Raw genomic sequence first — 13,979 nt, forward strand, 5'->3', positions numbered from 1 at the left:
ATTTCAGATCTCTATAAGTGCATGGCACATAGTGAGTACTCCATAATTTGTAGCTTTTATTATTTTCATCCTGGTTTTTGAAAGTGATTGATATGCATGGATTTAATCTCTCTAGCTGCCTCCTGGTTCTCTTGAGGCCAGTCAATGGAAGAAGACTTCCAGTTGCCTTTTCGCCTTTAAGTTGGGTGTAATAGTTGTTCTGGTAATAACGGTTATAAAAATAGGTTGTTGGGAATTAGATGTGACAGTGAACAGGACACTATCCAAGTCGTGAACAATCAAACTTACAACATTTTGGGGTCCTCTCTAACCTGCTTATTATACTGGATTTAAAAACTAAAGTGCTGAGGTTGCTTGCTTTCAGAGTTTCTCTCCGTTTGTGACTGTAAATGAACATTATTGAAACTAAACTTTCTATTCTTGACTTTGTCACTTCAAAGAAAGGAACATACACCAGTTAAATCTTCTCTGACAACTGAATTACATCTCCCAAACTCAGCAGACAAGATAAGGTCCTGCTGTCCTGAGCAGCACTTACTAGAAATAATTTTCACAGGAGAATGAATTTTTGGATGGGTCCTCTAACAAAGTAAACCTGAACACTGACAAGTTATAGTTTCCTTTTGAAAAATCCAGCATGTTGTTCAGTTGTCACTGGAATAATTATAGTTGATGGTGATCCCTTCTCTTCCATTCCTGTTAATGTTGCAGCTCCTTTGACTCCTAAAAATATCCCCTTTAAGATGATTCCTAAGAGAAAAACCAGCATTGTACCTCCTGATGATTCCTGTAGTGTTTCCTTGCTACTGTCACTATAGCGTTCTTGGTCAAAGTATTTGAAAAATATTATAACTTGGGGATAGGGGAGAGGTGAAATTAAGTATAATTTGTTTTCCTCTTTTTAAACTTAATTTTATTTATTTAATTTTTTTTAAAGTTGGGGTTTCACCATGTTGGCCAGGCTGATCTTGAACTTCTGACCTCAGGTGATCCACCTACCTCAGCCTCCCAAAGTGCTAGGATTACAGGAGTGAGCTACCGCACCCGGCTCTTCTTTTTATTTTATGTAATATCAAATTGCAGTGAAAAATTGCCTAAAACAGGCTGGGCATGGTGGCTCATGCCTGTAATCCCAGCACTTTGGGAGGCTGACACAGGTGGATCACCTGAGGTCAGGAGTTCCAGACAAGCCTCGCCAGCATGGTGAAACCCCATCTCAACTAAAAATACAAAAAAAAAATTAGCTGGGTGTGGTGGCAGGCACCTGTAATCCCAGCTAATTTGGGAGGCTGAGGCAGGCGAATCACTTCAACCCAGGAGGCAGAGGTTGCAGTGAGCCGAGATCACGCCATTGTACTCCAGCCTGGGCGACAAGAGCAAAATTCTGTCTCAAAAAAGAAAGGAAAAAAAGAAAAATTACCTACAACAAACCTTAATCTCTTAGGGGAGATCCTCAGAATTTGTTTTGGGTTTTTTTTTTTCGTATTACTCAATCTGATTTTGTTATTGATGTTTCTTAAAAGAATCGGGGGAAGTAGAAATTTTCAAAAGTGTTTATGTCCTTGGAAATTACCACTTTCTAGCTTCTTTCTAAGAATACATCTTACCATTTTCTCTGGGTGAGTGTAGACTAGTGGAAGACTTCATGACCTAGGATGGATTAGGTAAAAGTAAGGGAAAAGTTCAGAATTGTAGAGAGTAATTATTGTACAATAAACATCTTTAATGCACACACGGCTAGCATTGCAGTAGTCTTATATTTGAATGTCATGTGTGTTTTCCGTTGCTGCAGAACAGATTTTCACAGAGTTAGCAACTTGAAACAACACAGAATTATTAACATTATCTCACAGTTTCCATGGGTCAGGAGCCTGGGCCAGCTGAACTGGATCCTCTGCTTGGGTCATACAAGGCTGCAGTGAAAATGTTCTTCAGACTTCATTCCTTCTGGCGCTCAAGGGCCTGGTACAAGTTGTCGTGATTGTTGGCAGATTTCAGTTGCTTGTGGATTTGGGACTAAGGTCCCTGCTTTCTGAAAGCTAACTGTCAGTGAGGGGTCCTACTCAGCTCTTGGAGGCCTCTGCAGTTCCTTGCCATGTGACTGTCACAGGTCCTTTCACAATATGGCAGCTGACTTCTTCAAAGCCTGAAGAAGAATCTCTCTCAGATTTCTAGTTCCTTTTCTACAGGGCTGCCCTGGTTAGGGCAGGCCCACCAAGGATAATAGATTTTGGTTTTTTTCTTAACTCAAACTCACCTGATTGGGGACCTTAATTATATTTGCAGAAGTCTCTTGCAATATAACATAACCTAATCAATATAATCACCTTTGTGGTATAATATAACCTGTTCACAAGAATCTTAATTTATCATATTCACAAGTACCTCACACATGCAGGAGAGGGGATTATATAAGGCATTATTAAACAAGGCCGTGAACTAGGAATCCATTTTAGAATTCTGAACACCACAATTTTGTTTGAGATAAGGTCTCTCTCTGTTGCCCAGGCTGGAGTGCAAGTGGTATTATAGCTCACAAACTCCTGGGTTCACGCGATCCTCCTGCCTCAGCCTCCTGAGTAGCTGGGACTGCAGGCATATGCCACCACACTCAGCTGACTTTGAAAAATAATTTTTTTGTGGAGACAAAGTCTCACTATGTTGCCCAGGCTGCTTTCAAACTCCTGGCCTGAAGCGATCCTCCTGCCTCAGCCTCCCACAGTGCTGGGATTATAGGCACGAGCCACCAGCCCAGCCCGACTACCACAAATACTAATGATGAATTGTGAATACTGCATTTGGCCTGTATTTTTGAGGTGTTCTTGTTGAACTTTACATGTTTAAGTGCCTCCAAAGAGCAAAGCCACTACATGACTAAAATCCCATATATGTTTGCCCTTGTCAACTGAATAAAATTTTGAATGACTCACATAGCCTAGAAAAATGGCAGACTAGAGGGAAATTTGGAATAGAGGGAAATTCAGAATTCAAAAATTCTGGATGTTCAGAAAACCAGTGACAAGCCAAAGGCCTTCTTGAAATGTATCTCCAATGGTGCTTACTATCATTGGGTTCTTTATACCAATGAAAAGGATGAAATGTCCCATTGAAACAAAGCATTATGCTATATTTCTTCTTCTCATTCTACCAAATGCTTTATTTTTCTTTATTGAACTTTGAAGTAACATTTCATTTGCTCCAGAAAAGGGGTAGGATTCCTTCGTCCGTAATCTTTTTTTAAAAAATCTGGTACTGCTAGAAAATACATTGAAATTAAAGTTTTAATTCATTAAAGGAAAGCCAATTAGTCATTAATCTGCACAGTAATTTTGTAACAGTTGTGCATAAATAATTGGCAAAAGAGATTTTTAAAAGGAGTTTATTTTTAAAGTAACGTACAGAACCAAATTTGATTTCAAAAATAAAAGCCAAGATTAATGTTCTCTAGCTTTAACATAGAGCAGTTTACTAGCATTTTGGAATTTCATCTGGTCAATTAAGTATACAAAGCAAATTAACCCAAACATACATTATGCATGTGGAGAAAATATTGAAGTATATTATAAGGGAATGTGCTCAATACGAGTCTTTAAAAATTGAAAACACAAAGTAATTTTGAGATTCATGACAGCCTTAGGGTTCATATTACTTGACTGTGATAAATTTAGAAGATTATACATAGTTTGGCTGGTTGTTGCTGCATGCCAACAGTATTTCTTTCCTCTTTAACCCTTGCAAAGAAGATTTAAATTTTGCTCTTTTGGAACTCATTTACTAACTTGGTCATTCTTGATACTTGTCATTTACCAAATTTTACTTACAATTCCTTTTAGAAGCCTAAATAGTGGATTTCAATCATGTCAACATTTCTGCAGTATTTAGAACGGCATAGATTAGAAAACATGAATTTTTCAAAGAAATCATAACTTTTTCTTGAGTCCAACCATTTACTGTCATCAATAAGATTAGTTAAGATCCTGGATTTCATCAGCAATTCCATTATCTGGAAAAAAAAAATCTACCATCTTTAAAGTTTTGATTTTTTGTTTTATTATCTGTTCTGCTTCTGCTTTATGACACATAGTTCAGGCATTTAACTAAATTTAGATCAGTGGAATGGTCGGCAGCCTATAAATTGGTCTACAGAGAAAGATTTAAATGAGTTGGGAATTTGTTTACATTTTGTAGCTTTTTATTTCTTTCATTTTTTAATTTGAAATCTCCTCCTTAGTGTAATTACATGATGATACCTTAGGTGAGGTTACTTGCAGTGAATGTTCACCCAAAATCTCAGTGCATCCTACATTAGAAGCTCGGTATGGTGTGACTGGTTACTGATTCAGCAAGCAACAAATACAACTAATATAGTAAGTCACTTAGTGACTTCAGTTTTAATTCAAATCACATGGATATTGATCTAGAAAGGATCTGATTCAAATTTGTCAAATTAGTATGAAATCACATACCACTCCATATTGTACTTACATCTGGCTATGCAAAAGTGTTTACCAATTTGCAATTTGTTTCTTTATTGGTGTCCAAAACTCTAAGCTCTGCTATGTTTAAGCATCTAAATGTAAGCTACAGGTAATGCTGAGACCTGCACAAGTACTTTAAATATCTTTTCAGACCATATGGGTGTTTCAGACCCTTGAATGTCTTGGACATAGAGGAGAACAAAGCAGACAAGGACGCTGTCCTTATCAAATCTGAGTCACTCTCAAAGGTCATGTTGTAGAATTGCGTTAAGGAAATCTGTGATCAGAAATAACAAGGACATTTTTAGATACAGTCCAAACTAACTAAATTTCTGGACAAATCTGTACCTATAAAGTGCTTGGCATAGTGCATGGTACTCAGTAACAGTTGCATGTTAATATCATTATGATTTTTATTACTTACTTTTCCAGTTCACCCAGATAGTTCTCTGGTCATGGGCGGAACACAGCACATGTAAACATGTATAAGTAAAATAGATTTTGGTTCTTTCAACATCAGTGTAGACCAGTTTTGTGCTACAACCTTAAGAGAGCCCAAATTTGTCTCCTGATGTAGAGACTAGGAGTCACTTGTTTTATTTTTAATCCAAATTTTCATTGTTTTAATTGGCACCCTACCAAAATGATAGGATGCCTCCAGTTGGGTATGTCAGCGTGGTTGCTGAGAACATTACAAATCCAGTAATTACAAGACACTGTTCCTCCATTATTTTCTTCCCAAAGCATTTTCTATGCTGGAACTGCTGTGAAAATCTTAGACACGATAGTAAAAATACTATTTTTAAAAACAAGCTTTTATTGTATTAACATTGAAAGCGATATATGTTCATCATAGAAAAGACAAGTAAGCAAAATGAAGGCAATAAAAATCACCCAAATTCAACACACAGAGAGAACTACTGTTATAGTTTATGCGTGTTGCCTTCCAGTTCTTTCTCTGTGCATAGAAATACCCTTTTCAATGGCGTCATAACATCCTATTTTGTAATTGCCTTTTTCAATTAACGTGATATTAGAAGTGTTTTGCCACGCCATTACTCTTGTACTGTTTACACTGGTTTTACCATACTTATTTAACCAGTCCCAATTGTAGGGCATTTAACATTTTTTTCCTTTTCTTTTTTCTTTTTTTTCTATTAATTGAATGAACAATGAAGTTGCCATTGTTGAGTGTGTTCTTACGTTGAAACAGCTAGATTATTTAAAATATGAAGAAAGTAATTTGGTGTCAAAGCAAGGTAACCAACAAGATGAAGTGATTGCATGTGAAGTGAACACAGATAGTCTCCTTCTTGGGGGTCCCAGAGGTCACAGACACAAACAACAACTTTTAGGGAACACTGGAAAAGTTGAACCCTATATTATTAGAGAAGATCGATAAACCCAAAAGGGACTGTGATTAAGTAGACTAAAATGAAATCAAATACAGACGGACTTATCAGGGGACTATTCTGTCACCTCTTTGTTCCTGTGACAAATAATGCGAAGCAGTTAAAGCATCTTTTGCCTTCAGAGGTGGATCCCTTTTTTGGATTGTGTTTAATTCTTTCAATGTTATCTTTTAGGTTGCACAAACCATTGTTGCATGAATTAAAGTGTACTTACCCAGTTGATCCTTCTTCCCAGGAATGCCATCTCCAACCACACTGAAGAAGTCGGAGAAGTCTGGTTTCAGCAGCCCCTCCCCTTCGCAGACCTCCTCCCTGGGAACAGCATTCACACAGCATCACCGACCTGTCATTACAGGACCTAGAGGTGAGCTGCTCCACAGGGACCCTTGGTTGTGCTTCTGTCATGGCCTTTGGACCCAAGTAGCAAAATGAGAGACAGTGAGGACTCCCCCTCAATGCTCCTGAGGCAGTGAATGTTCCAATTTCTTATTCTTAGGGGCAGCCTTGGAATTTTAGAAACCAAAGTGATTTGGCATCAAATGTGTTGTCCTTTCCCAAGGCAAAAAGGGACCAAACCTGTTTGTTTGCCAGTGAGATTTTTGCAGAGAGATGAGAAGTAAATTGAATTGAAGCAAAATCAGATCTGTTCTACAAGGGGTGTGTGTGTGTGGGTGTGTGTGTGTGTGTGTGTGTGTGTGTGTGTGTTTTCCATGTGGTCAATTACCTGTTTTCAAGTAGTAGCTTTTTTTCATTCTCTCATCCCTGCTGATTCTCTTTCCATAAAACATGATTTCAATATGTGGCATTTTGTGTTGAGGTTGTTTGCATCAGGGTGTTGACGAGCGGTCTTCATTCACTCCTTTTGAAGTGGTAGATAGTTTGTCTGGTTTTCATTGCAGTGTTTTCATTATTTTTGTCTCATATGCTTTTAAGTTTATTATTAAAATGTGTCCACAAGAAATATGATTTGTATTTCACATTAAAGACAAGGCTTAAACCTCAAGAGAATGTCAGCAAATCACTTAACTTGATCTTATTGCAAGATAAAAATATTTATTAATGTGTTTATGAAACTCCCACAGTAGGAGTATGAATAATTGTAACCACGTTTGCCTTCCTTTATCAGATTTTCTTTTAGGTAGGTCTGTGATCCACCAGTTGGTATCATAAAACATCCTAGAAAGTTATGATCTCGTCTGTTTGACATACGCCTGGGGAAACTGATATTTCTCACATTAATCTGTGTTAGTCCCACAAATCTCAATCCCTTTATGAATATGCTCTGCGTGCATCTCAGGGAAATATGGCGTGTCAGAGGGCTGTCCAGTGCACACATAGAAATCGCATTGAAGCAAGTAGGCATTTTGACTGCCGCGGGAAGCAACTTCTTTATAATTATGAAACTTACTTGCTTCATACATCTTGTGATCATTGGTAGAACTTTCTCAAGATCTCTTATTATTTCATTTGTGTGTATGTGTGGTATAATCAGAGTGGCTTACTATCTATATATAATTTGAAAACCTGAATCAGAATTAGATTATAAGGTTCCAGAATGAGGCTTATTAAATAGCATTAAGGCATTATTCTCATAGTTAACATTCATTGAGCATATAAACTGTACTGGGGGATAAGAGCTATGAAGCCCTTTTAGTCAGAATATATGTGGCCTCAAGGAGATGAGGCATGTGTTGTTTCTCATCTTTCTGTGGTGAGGTTAACATATTCTAAATGCTAACTGAATGTTTAAAGTTTCTGCCGGTGCTCAGAGTTGTGGGGACCATGGAGGTTTATGCACTCTTTAAACAAGGATTTGCTGAGTGCCTGAGACACTGCTGAGACACTGGGACATTGCTGAGACACTGGGACCAGTGGGTTCCGGTCCTCATAGAGCATGTGATCTACTGCCCAAGAGAGGCACAAGGAAATAAGCAAGTAAAAGATGATGGGTTGAGTGCTGTAGCTCACGCCTGTAATCCTAGCACTTTCTGAGGCTAAGGCAAGCAGATCACTTGAGCTCAGGAATTCAAGACCAGCCTGGGCCACATGGCAAGACCCTGTCTAGAAAAAAATACAAAAATTATCCAGGCATGGTGGCAAGTACCTGTAGTCCCAGCTACTCAGGAGGTTGCGGTGGGAGGATTACTTGAGTCCAGGAGACAGAGGTTCCATGAGCCACTGCACTCCAGCCTGCGTGACATAGCAGATGATGTCTCAAAAAAAAAAAAAAAAAAAAAAAAAACACCTGCTGTGGAATGTGCTATAACTTATCACCTTGTATCAAATAAAGCAACTTCAGGCTGGGTATGGTGGCTCACACCTCCAATCCCAGCACTTTGGGAGGCCAAGACAGACAGATCACTTGAGGTCAGGAGTTTGAGACCAGCCTGGCCAACATGGTGAAACCCCTTCTCTACTAAAAATACACAAAAAAAAGTTAGCTGGGCATGGTGGCACATGCCTGAAAAATCCCAGCTACCTTCACAAGGCTGAGGCAGGAGACTTCCTTGAACCCAGGAGGTGGAGACTGCAGTAAGCCAAGATGGTGCCACTGCATTCTAGCCTGGGCAACAGAACACAACACTGTGTCAAAAAAAGAAGAGAGAGAGAGACTTCAAAGTATAAATAACATTGAAATCAAATCTTAAAGATGCTTAGATAAATAGAGGGCCATCCCAAGCAAAGGAAAGATTTGTGGTGTGGCAAGTTAGTAAGAACTGAGAACAGTACACCAGCCATCAGGAGAACTGGGTAGGCTGCCTCTTTTCCTTACTACTCACCTTCTGGGTTTTTTAATGTCCTCATCAATACAATGGGTTGTACTGTATTCAGTACCACTAATGAATGACACTTTCATTCAGTACTGCTAATGAATGACCCTTTCTTCCCAATCTTGTATTCTTTTACAGAAGCAAGAGTAAAACAGTATTTGTGGAGATTCCTTGAAGAGCATAATGTAATCTGCATATATTATCATTTAGTCAGTATATATGAAGAGTATCTAATACGTGTCTTGCCTTAAAACTGTAGTTTTAGAAATTATTATCATGAGCACTTCCCCAGGAGTACAGGTCGAGAGCTTCTTCATGCTAGATGACTAAGCACATTTGCTAAAATGACCCATGCTGGGTTGAACTGGGGCAGACCTCCTTAACTCATAGCATAATGAGTTGCGATCTATTCATATTCATCCATAAAATTGCATTTGAGGAAGAGAAAGATGCCTAGTGTAAGAATTATGGAATACCAAGGATTCATTGTTTTTACCAGAATTCAAGATGGCTCCCAGCATCCATGGCTCTCCTTTCAGGAAAGTCTACTCAGGTAGCTGTTCTTACTCCGCCTGACCTGGCTTATTGGTCTGGTGAAGGGAATTGGAGTAGGTGAGATTAAACTTCAGTTGCCTCTTTATGGTAACAATCACAAGAGTTGAGATAGGTCAATGTGAGACATTTTTCTGGTTAAGATATTTTTTAAAAGTTGGAATTTCATCCTCATTATTTAAGGCATATTTGCTATGGATACTGTCTTCCCTTCATTTTTCTCTGAACTAATTCTTGGAATGATATCACCTTTGGGAGTAAGATTTGGTGTTTTAGGAAAATGAGGTCAAAATTGAGGGAGTATAACTGTGGGAGTCGGTGTGAAATTGACGCCACAGGTACAGATAAAGATTTCAACCTGTGATGCTCCTTTTATTGTGCAAAGTTGCCACAACCCAAAATAGTAAATTATTAGAGAATCCAGAGAATCAAACTTTAAAAAGACCTTGAAGAAAAGACCGTGTCCTTTATCAGGTGCCCAGGGCATGGGTCAGGGATGAGGAGGCCATTTACTGCTTTCTGGCCAGCACTAGGTTGTGAGGCTTCTGCTGCCTTCCCTGGCATTTCCCACAGGAATGCCTCAGCTAGACTAGCACCAGTTAGTAAGCAGTAACCATCCAACATACATCCATGCTCAGAATGGAGGTGAGCTTTTACAGAGCTACAGCAAATCAAGATCACCTCACTAAAAACACAAGGGCCTTACTTTTGACTGCAGACAGAAGGTACTTTTGGAAATTTCATGGCCACCTTATACAAAGAAAACCTCTCTCTTAAGATTGCAAAGCAAGGTAGAAGCACAGGGCCTTGGAGGGAGGTAGCCTAGCACAGCAGATGTCTTTGTCTGTTTTGACTGCCAGAACAGAACACCGTAGACTGGGTAGCCTATAAACAGCAGAAATTTATTGCTCACAGTTCTAGAGGCCGGAAGTCCAAGAACAAGACACTGGCAGCTTCTGTGTCTGGTGAGGGTCTACTTCCTGGTTCACAGATGGCATCTTCTTGCTGTGTCCTCACATGGCAGAAGGGGCCAGGAGCGCTCTCTAGGGTCTCTTTCATAAAGGCACTAATCCTATTCATGAGGGCCCTACCCTGTGACCTAATCACCTCCCTAAGTCCCTGCTACCTATTACCATCACATTGGGGGTTAGGATTTCAAGATACGGATCCTAAAGGGCCACAGGCATTCTGCCTGTGGCAGTGGTTCAACAGAAACTCAAGGGGTCAGATGGGCTGGTGTTCGAATCTCTGTCCACTACTTGGCACATTGCTTTTCTCTCTGAACCAAAGGCTTCTCATCTCTAAGTTGAAGATCATCATCTCTAACTCAAAAGAATTGTATTATGTAAGGAGCAAAGGAAATCATGTGTTTGTAGTCATTTGCACAGTGCCTGGAAGTACAGTATGCATGCAGGTCATACAGTTAAATAATCCTTTTTCATCCAGACTTTGAAAGTATCATGCTGTCCCTACTGCCTTCACCCAGCAGCATTCCACCCACATCCCCAGATCAGCTCAAGCACTACTTTCAAAGGAAAACCTGCTCTCTTCCACCCAGCTTGCCATCATCTCACACTCAAGCTCCTGCTGCCTTTCATGCCTATGCATTGCCTCCACCAACTTCACCTGGCCTTGTTAGTTAATCTTGTCTCGCCACTTTCCTAGAGGAGAACCTCCAAAGGGAAGGATCTCTAACTTAGACATTCACTCTCTTTGTTGTCCCTCACACAGTGTGTTTTATGCTCAAATACTGGTTGAATGAATAACAGTAGTCAAACTGCATGTTAATGTATCCAAAAGACATTTATCCCCTCCCTGAACCTGATGAGTTTTCATTTCTTCAGAAGAGCCAAGGGTAATAAATGTATGATAGTTCATGCCGTACTTCCTTGTAAGAAATGTCCAAGTTGTGGAAAAACCATGGCCTTGCATCCAAAGAAAACCTATGCAAGATTCTCTAGGTAAAGCTTTCTTATTAAGAGCTGTGGGCTTTCTTTATGTTGTTCTAACCACTTCCCTATTTACAGTAAAGGTAGAGATATGTGGTTTCTTAAAATGAATCCCCACTCTGATATTGGCTTTCTTTGTGGCTTTGATAAATCACTTAACCTTGTGGCCTCAGTTTGGCCATCTGTACCATGGGGATAATACTTTGCTACCTGTTTCTCTATGTGGTTAGAATTAGGTAAAGAGGTTATTTTGGAATATCCTATGTGTAGGGGAAGATATTAAATTTCAGTAGAGGCATTTGTACATCGTTATACATTAGTATAATTACTGTGCACTTTAAGCTGAAAGATTGGGCTTTCAAGACTTTCTTTTACCACTACTTAAAATTGTAACAATAATAAAGTATTTACTCATGACTGTTTGTCTCATTCATAATAATTGAAAAAAGAAATCTTGGCCAGGCGCAGTGGCTCACACCTGTAATCCCAGCCCTTTGGGAGGCCGAAGTGGGCAGATCACGAAGTCAAGAGTTCAAGGCCAGCCTGATCAACATGGTGAAACCTCGTCTCTACTAAAAATACAAAAACATTAGCTGGGCTTGGTGGCAGGTGCCTGTAATTCCAGCCACTCAGGAGGCTGAGGCAGGAGAATCGCTTGAACCCAAGAGGTGGTGGTTGCAGTGAGCCAAGATCGTGTCACTACACTCCACCCTGGGCAACAGAGTGACAGTCTATCTCAAAAAAAAATTTTTTTTTTCTTGGTCTCTTTGCCTTTTCAAGAATTGTAAGTTTGCCTCGTTGATGATCTGAAGGTCTAACTTCTTAGAGAATTCTTTGGAGTAATCATCAGTTACATTTTAAAGTTTCTTGAAAGTTTAGATCTTGAAACTTCTCTTTCTGCCTAAAGTCTTTGCTGGTTTCAAGATTAAGAAGATAATGAATGATACTTTATTTAAATGCTCTGCACTGAGTAAAGCGATTCTTTGCTTTAGAGATTTCTAAACAGGGAGCAGCCTCCACAATCCACATTGAGAGGCACAATTAAAGTAATTGAAAGAGTTATGGTCTGGACTCTTTTGCTCTGATTTGTTCCTGTATCCATGAAGAAGCTTTTTTGAAAATAACAGAATATCTGACTGAATAATGGCCTAAGAAAATAAGGAGTCATGTTTTTCTCATATGAAAACAAGTATGTGGCTAGGTGTGGTGACTCACACCTGTAATCCCAGCACTTTGGGAGGCTGAGGCAGGAAGCACTTGAGGCCAGGGATTTGAAACCAGCCTGGGCAACACAGCAAGACCCTATCTCTACACAAAATTTTACAAATTAGCAGAGCATAGTGTTAGACACCTGTGGTCCTAGCTACTTGGGAGGCTGAACTGGGAGGATTGCTTGAACCCAGTAATTTGAGGCTGCAGTGAGCTATGTTGGCACCATGGCACTCACTGCAGCCTGGGCAACAGAGAAAGACCCTATCTCAAAAAGAAGAAGCAAGTATGCGATTCAAGGCTGTCAGGGTGGCACTTGCAGTGCCATCATAGATTGAGATTTCTTCTCCTAGCCTTGTTTCAGTGGGTTGTTTTTAATGAGGTCACAGCATGGGCACTGCTCTCCTGCCTTATGTCTGCATGCCACACAGAAAGAAGGGAAAAGGCAAGGGCAAGAAGGACCCATCAGCTTATCCTGCCATTTTTTCACAGGATCTTCTGCAGCACAATCAGACTATGGTCCATGATTGCCTGTAGCTGCAAGGGAGGCTGGAAACTAAATTTTTAGCTGAGCACATGGCCACTCTCTTTAAACTTAAGGTTTTATCAGTGGGTAAATAGGGGATAAATATGCTGGTTAACAGTTAGCAACATATTCTCCATTATTTTTACAGATGAGAAATCTGAGCTAGCCGGAACCAAGACCGGAAATCAAGTTTCCAGTTCAGTGCCTTTTCTACCGTATTAGTTTCTACCTTTGTCTCCCCCACTGCGAGACATTAACTGCATCTGTTTAAACAATTAGTCTGTTTTCACATTTTTTATGAGTCAAAGTCATAACATATCCATTTAGATCTTTTGGTAATCATAACATAAGCTGTGCCATCACACTGAGTTTTTTTTTTTTTTAATAGCAGCCATAAACAAATCACTTAGCCTTTTTTCTTAGCCCATGAGTCCTTGCTTCTGGTAAATTCAGGGTTTCTCTTAGGTGCACGCCACTTGTGAGATAACTTTTTGAGGTCAGTTTGGCTTTTTTCAATATTGTATTAGCTTGCAGATACTCATTACTATCTGGGGACCCATTAATTTTTTCCCACAAATACTTATCAAGCACTTACAGTGTACAAGGTGCTCTAACAGTAGAGTGAACAAGAGAAGCATGGATTCTGTCCTTAGAGTGCTTGCCTCCTGGAGGATGAGAGGACAAGGAAGCCAGCAGTTGCATTACTGTGCTGGAAGCACAGGCTGCGGTAGGAAACCAGGGGAAGGACATCATTATGGACAACTGCGGTGGCATGTGGCACTGCACAAGTCCAGACAAGCAGGAGACCTAACCCCTAGTCTCAAATAGTTTGCCTTCGCATTATAGGCATGCAAAACAGAACAACAGCAAATAAATCATGCTCTTAGATAACTAAGTACCAAAGAATTCAGACACACTAAATGCAAACATGAGGTTAAACTCCCACTTCTTTATGAGTCAAAAAAAATACACGAAGGGAGTTTAGAAGTAAAATTGCCTTGATTCCGAAAATACGCCTAAGATACACTAAAGCAATGGCCATATAAACCAAAGATTTATTGTGCAGCTTTCAAAGAATCATT

The 13,979-nt window shown here is 39.7% G+C and overlaps 1 protein-coding gene across 6 annotated transcripts in view; it reads left to right on the forward strand.

The window, feature by feature from the left end:
• The window catches only part of NFIA (nuclear factor I A), a 394,588-nt gene that overhangs the window by 303,487 nt on the left and 77,122 nt on the right, over positions 1–13,979 (forward strand). For all 6 annotated transcript variants that reach the window (XM_002750888.5, XM_078332012.1, XM_009001349.5 and 3 more), the window contains one exon: positions 6,126–6,254. In XM_002750888.5, the coding sequence (XP_002750934.1) occupies positions 6,126–6,254 (129 nt within the window). The remainder of the gene's footprint in view (positions 1–6,125; positions 6,255–13,979) is intronic.

Source organism: Callithrix jacchus, chromosome 7, assembly GCF_049354715.1.
Source record: "Callithrix jacchus isolate 240 chromosome 7, calJac240_pri, whole genome shotgun sequence".
NCBI lineage: Eukaryota > Metazoa > Chordata > Mammalia > Primates > Cebidae > Callithrix > Callithrix jacchus.